Source organism: Mytilus galloprovincialis, chromosome 5 (assembly GCF_965363235.1).
Source record: "Mytilus galloprovincialis chromosome 5, xbMytGall1.hap1.1, whole genome shotgun sequence".
NCBI classification, from domain to species: Eukaryota; Metazoa; Mollusca; class Bivalvia; order Mytilida; family Mytilidae; genus Mytilus; species Mytilus galloprovincialis.
Window position 1 is genome coordinate 38,447,974 of NC_134842.1, and position 6,884 is coordinate 38,454,857.

The 6,884-nt window shown below is 29.1% G+C and overlaps 1 protein-coding gene across 1 annotated transcript in view; it reads left to right on the forward strand.

Moving 5' to 3' along the window:
* The window catches only part of LOC143075771 (uncharacterized), an 85,797-nt gene extending 81,412 nt beyond the window's left edge, over positions 1–4,385 (forward strand). The window contains exons 44-47 of the mRNA XM_076251330.1: positions 233–310; positions 731–775; positions 2,686–2,773; positions 3,276–4,385. Coding sequence (XP_076107445.1) covers positions 233–310; positions 731–775; positions 2,686–2,773; positions 3,276–3,307 — 243 coding nt within the window. The 3' untranslated portion in view covers positions 3,308–4,385. The remainder of the gene's footprint in view (positions 1–232; positions 311–730; positions 776–2,685; positions 2,774–3,275) is intronic.
* The last annotated feature ends 2,499 nt before the right edge of the window (positions 4,386–6,884 follow it).

Below are 6,884 nucleotides of genomic sequence, written 5' to 3' on the forward strand. Positions count from 1 at the left end.
AATTGTCTTTAAGACTATAATATCATCTTCGTGTATGGTAATGGTCCCATCTTCATGTATATACATGTGAAGTGCTGCGTTGTACAGAAGAGTTTATTCTTTAAAAAATAAATCCGACTACACCCTAAACCAAGATAATGTTAATACATATTTTATAGAATTAACAGATTAATTGTTTATTTGAAAACATATAAATTTATTTCAATACTGCTTATTTATGTCTTCATCGTAGATACTCCAAAACAAGATGGATATTCAGACCAAAAAATTTGAAAAGCATCATGAAAGAAATAACAGAAAAAATGACAAGGTAAGCAAATGCCTTTTATAGGGAATCAAACTAATAACTTGATTTAGAAATGTATGTGCAGTTTTGTGTTATTTGAATAAATTACTTAAGGATTTCATTTTACTTTGAAATACATTATATGTATGTAATCTTATGTAAGGTAAAAGATGATTGATTTAGTCGTTTTAAAAATACCGTTACATACTCATCTTATAATATGTAGCCGTCGAACAACTAGCATTCGTCCATATGTGTCTGTCCGTAAAATTTTGTTCACTGTAAATACTCTATTACAGATCACACAAGTACTAAATGACTTATAATAGATCTCAATATGACAAAATAATAGGACCACTACAAGATTTAATATTAATTTGTTATTGCAGTTAATTTATATATTCCATATAACAAGATTGTCATTACTTTTATTATATCTTAAAGATGTTGAAGAAATTAAAGAAAATCAACGCAAATATAAAGAAGATGGTTTGTACTTTATTCTTTAAGATCAGACCAAAAGATGCATTTCTATCATGTTTATTACAATTGCAGTATGCGTTTATGTTGTTTTGTATTAAAATTACACTAATTTGATAGACGTTTATATCAATTTTAGTTTAACTAGTTAAGGAGGCTCGAGGGTATAAAAAATTCGGAAAAAAATTAAACAGTTAGTTTTTATTACAAATTTTATTATTACCTTTATTAGTTGTTACTTTATCATATGGTACAAAAAACATTAAAAAGAATGACTTTGCGTTGGCTCCAGATGACTTTTAAATTGTATATATCATTGAAAAAGTTGTAAATTATCTCCCTTTGGTGCAAAAATGCCATTTTTTGGCATTAAAATTGAAATATCTTTTTAAACTCATCGGTGACCTATATTTTTTATTAGTAGTATTATTTTCAAATAAGCTGTACTAAAGGTAAACTTTTGTAAAATTTGAGCGATTTCTGTAATTTAGTTTTTTTTCTTATCTCGATATAGCCTTTTTTCTCTTTTGTTCAACAGAAAAAAAGCAACTTTACAAAAATGTATGCTTCGTTCGAAGGCAGATTGTGAGCGTAAATGAACGGTGCCCCATATGTTTACTTTAGTTTTCTATTAAGTATAAGATAAAGTTCATTTGTAGAAAAATATAGCCAAATCCTATATTAAAATAAAAATTTGGTTTAGACTCGCGAGCCACCTAAAGCGTACAACATATATAAGAAGAATGTAGTATAATTGTTATCATTATGTCACTATTCAAAGGAGGGACTGTTCATATTTGATTTTAAAATTAAAGGAGTTATCAATCGTAATATTCCGATTTACCTTAAACATAACAAAAAGTAAAATACTGAACTCGGAGGAAAATCAAAATCGGAAAACCCCTAATCACATGGCAAAATCAAATAACAAAACACATCGAAAACGAATGGACAACAACTGTAAAAGCATGCTCGTAGTTATTTGACACCGATAGAAGTTCTATGGATAATTTCCTGTTTGAAGTATGACGCCAAAAATATGCCAAATGTCATTCAAAACTCACAATTTGAAGACAAAACAGATAACATAACGGGACGCAATAGAAACATCAATCTACAAAACATATCTTAAAGATCGAGAAATCGAGAAAAAGTAACCCTACAATAACAATACATAGGTTGATATCAATTCAATAAACTAGTTTGATGAATAAAAATATGTATTACGTCTGTTTATAGAATGTATGTATATTTATTCATGCCAGATGAAGTGCATAAAAAATTGAGAATGGGAATATGCTCACTTTGCTATAATATTTGTATTATTTGAACATATATGACAAAGCCTTTCTAGTATCACAAAAGGAACGCATCCTTTAATATTGCTTGCAGTGAAAATAATATGCAAAGGTTGGAATTAATTTACTAAAGTATATTCTATTCCATTATATTTCCGCTGTGTTGGAAATTATTATCTTATAACAAACTTTCGATAATATATTCATCATAAATACATGTATAAGCTGTTTCAATGCTTCTATCATACGACTATTATCACAAATTTTAAGTTCATTTCGTTAAAAGGATGACTGACTTACTATTTACAGTTTTGTAGTTTTAATGGTTTGCAGATGCTCTAGAAAATTATTTACATTATATGTGACATCTCTTGCATTTGATTATACATGTAAACAATAAGAACTTGAAATGTATTTCTTCTTAAAATGACGATGGTATAAATCTATAATGTTGTTATATTTTTAACCCGAATACTCCAGTCACGCAAAAAAATAAAACATACACTGGTAATAGGTCGTACATTTGAAGAAAATATGATTGTTAAAAAAAAAAAATTAAACGAAAGACAACTACAAATATTGTTTTTGGGTGAAAGGATATGTCGCATTTTATTGCTTTAGATGCTGACAAGTGGAATCGTGGAAGAAGAGGGACAATCTCAATCATCTGAAAACTCTGACGGTAACTTCTCTGAATCGGAGACGAAAGGTAAAATATCAACATCTTACATTTCTAAAAAAAAAATGGAGTGTCTAAATGGCCATTGTTGCTTTATCGTTAAGACAACAATAATGTAAGAGGAACGCCATGACGGTATCTAAAGTGATATTTTAATGTCTGATAGTCATAAGGAACCAAGTGACACAGGAAGCCGTTTTTTCGTGCGAAAAAAATAAACCTTTGACTCTCTTCACAATGTATACTGTATATTATATATCATTGCGAGGTTTTTATTATTTCGAAAAAATGCGACAGATTTAAACTCGCATTTTTAAATATTTTATATGAATTAAACTAGATTTTTCTCAAAATCGAAAAAATCAAAATCGCATTTAAGCTTTAAATGACAAAATTGCATTTAAACAGAAATATTATCATTATCATTATTACTTTATTATTGTTATATAATATGGATAACATTGAATTATTAAAACCATAGATTTCATCACTATTATTATCATTTTAATTATTGTGACAATTTTTTTCATAGAATATGATGAGTTGGACAGATGGTGGCAGTGAGAAAACACAATTGTATGACACAGATTCGTTAAAGCACTTCATATGTTTGTCTATTATACTTGCTAATCGTTCAAAAATATATATTCATTTGTATATATATTCAGTTGTTTTTTTCTAGATTGTTTGTGGGAAAGAGGGTCGTTATGTCTTTTAATTTTAAGTATAGCGTTATCATGTGACTTGCACTTTATCGTATTTGGTTTATAGAATCATCTGTTTCAATATATATGTGACAACTCTACGAATTACATTCTCAATTTGATTACCAACAGTTATACAAAACTAACACTAAGAATTACATTCATCTATACTTCGTCTAAAATGTAAGCCAAAAGTGTTTGTTATACAAATTTGCGATGATTATTTTTTGTTCTTTAATTTTGCAGTGTTGGTATAATGTCAGAAAAATCATATTGTATATAAACATTTCTTTTGAAAGAATTTCATTTATTTGTGTGAAATATATTTATCAATATTTTCCAATGTATTTATATGTTGATGTTTTTTAAGAGATTATGTTTTCTTTTAATATGTTTTCTATTTATCTATTTACTTATTTATTTACTTATATTATGGGTAGTTTGCCTTTTTCCAAATACAATGTGAAGTACATCTAAGCTTCCAGTACTTAAAAAATGAATATAAAATGTACATGTTTATTTTCTATCTTATTGCACGTGTAGTGTTTTGATTACCGTTGTTTGTCGTTCCCTCTTTTTTTTTTTTTGATAGCCAGTTTGACCTATAAGTTTGAATGTCCCTTTTTGTGTCTTTCGTCTCTATCTTTTTCAAAACCAAGAGGTCAAAAGGTTGTTTTATCATATTATTTTATTATATTATTTTAATATAAACATGATAAGTGTTCCTTTGAATTCAAAACAAATGTGATATCAAGTATTTTTAATATAGTTTTCTTATTGTGTAGATACTTGGTCATATATGTTTAGTTTTGTATTCATATCGCTCAAAAAATTAAAAAAAATCTCAATATTTTATTCTTAAAGATAGTGATCAACAGTATATACAATTGTCAAATAGTATGATATAAAGATTTGTAAAAAAATGAAATTCTGTACTAGTTGATTTATATTTGTTCCCATTCATATTATACAAATATAGCCTTTGTATGAGGTCGATACAAGGATATATTGACATGAAAGAAGTATATTGACTGAGGACGAAGTCCGAGGTTGATATACTTATTTGGGTCGATATGTCCTGTATTGACCTCATACAAAGGCTATATTTGCTATATTATTAATTCCCGACCATGTTTGTATCAAAAACGTCATTTAGGTTTGTTGGAACTTTATAAATATTACATTGTCTCCTTGACAATAACAACATATAAGTTGTTATTTCATTTACTTTTTTTGGACATCTTATGTATTTGAAGATTTTTTTTTTCGTCAAATAATCGATCACAGATATCATTAGTTTCAAAACGTTAAACAATATCCTGAAATTCATTATATGACGTCACAAAGTATATCGGTTTTTATACGCCCGTCAAAATTTTGACGGGACGTATTATGGTATACAAATGTCCGGTGTCCGTCCGTCTGTCCGTCTGTCTGTCCGGCGTTAACATGTCGCACCGTAACTTGAGAACGACTTATCCAAATTTCATGAAACTTAATATATTTGTTTCTTATAATGGTCAAATGATCTGTAGACTTTTTGGTGAAAATAAGATTTAAACTTTTTGAGTTACGGCACTTTGTAACTAAAACAGGGGTGTTTTTTTTTCAAATGTCGCACCGTATCTCCAAAACGATTCTTGATTATTGCTTAAAACTTTACACACGTCTTTGTTATATTAATCTTAAGATCTGTATACTTTTTGGTGATGATTCAAAATTTCATTTTTGAGTTATTGAGTATTTTGTAAAAAAAGGGGAGGTTTTATTTACATGTCGTGCCGTATCTCAAAAACGATTTATGATTATTGCTTAAAACTTTACACAATTCTTTGTTATATTGATCTTAAGATCTGTATACTTTTTGGTGATGACTCAAAATTTCATTTTTGAGTTATTGAGTATGTTGTAAAAAAGGGGAATTTTTTTTTACATGTCGCGCCGTATCTCAAAAACAATTTATGATTATTGCTTGAAACTGTACACGCTTCTTTGTTATATTAATCTCAAGATCTGTATACTTTTTGGTTTGATTCAAAATTTCATTTTTGAGTTATTGACGGCGCAGCTGTTTATTAGATATTCTAAAAATAATCGTGCAATATGCTTTTTTCCGGTCAATATGCTTTTTGCTGTCCGCCGTTTTCTCTCTACCTTCGAAAATATAGTTTAACATGTGACTATCCCTAAACGAATCAAATTTGTTAAAATATACGAATTAATAATATAACTAGATAATGATTTCAAATGAAACATTTGAGTTCAGGAACTTTGATCAATATCAATAATTAGTTTGAAAGAAACAGCTTTGAAATATGTTACCACTTCACCATTCATCAAACATCAAAGTACGTGGATGTTAACATGTATAGGCTATCGTACATTTTCAACAATGAGTTTTTTTTTTATATATTCTTACAAATAAACAATCAACATGGGTTCCACAATGAATCCCAAGTCCTTAGGTAGGACATCGACATCATGTATTTTCACTACCAAGAACTTTAAATCGTATAAGGTAAGTGATAGTGTTTCAGCATGTTCAGATAAAGCATGTGTAATTTTATCATCCTCAACCTTTGAAAACAAGCAAGGACCAACAGAAAAAAATATTTTTAAATGCAACAATCATTGCGAAATATTAAATTAAAATGAGTATCTTAAAGTCATCATATCGATATGTCTTAGAATTTAAAATAAAATGAGCTACATATAAAACATTTTGACCATAATTTGCTGTCATTTCGTGTAACTCATGAAAAGGGTATATATTCATACAAGACAGGGACGAAAGATAACAAAGGGACAGTCAAACTCATAAATCTAAAACAAACTGACAAGCATGGCTAAAAATGAAAAAAGACAAACAAATAACAACACACATGACGCAACATAGAAAACTAAAGAATAAACAACACGAACCCCACCGAAAAATTAGGGGTGATCTCAGGTGCTCCGGAAGGGTAAGCAGATCCTGCTCCACATGTGGCACCCATCGTGTTTCTTATGTGATAACAAATCCGGTAAATAGTCTTATTCGGTAGGTCACATTCAAGAAAGGGAAGGGGATTGTAGTTACGACGTAAGGAACATATCCGATATCATTCGGGAAACGGATATTCAATAACGAACAACCAACTCGTGATAGCGTCCGTAAAATTAACGAAGGGATGATTTTAACTTCACCATTTGGAACTCTTGGTTTAATAGCTTCATTGTGAGCAGCAACCCTCTATCAAGAAAATCATGATAGGAAATGCAAGCACGGGAATATCGTATCAATTGAGAGATATATACCCCATATGCAGGTGCTGCTGGAATGTTGCTACTTCACAATTAAAATAAGTTCACAATTGGAAAGCTGAAATCATCTCTTTTGTCGTAAAGTTTTGTTTTCAACCGACCCTCATTGTCAATTTCTAGATGTAAGTCAAGAT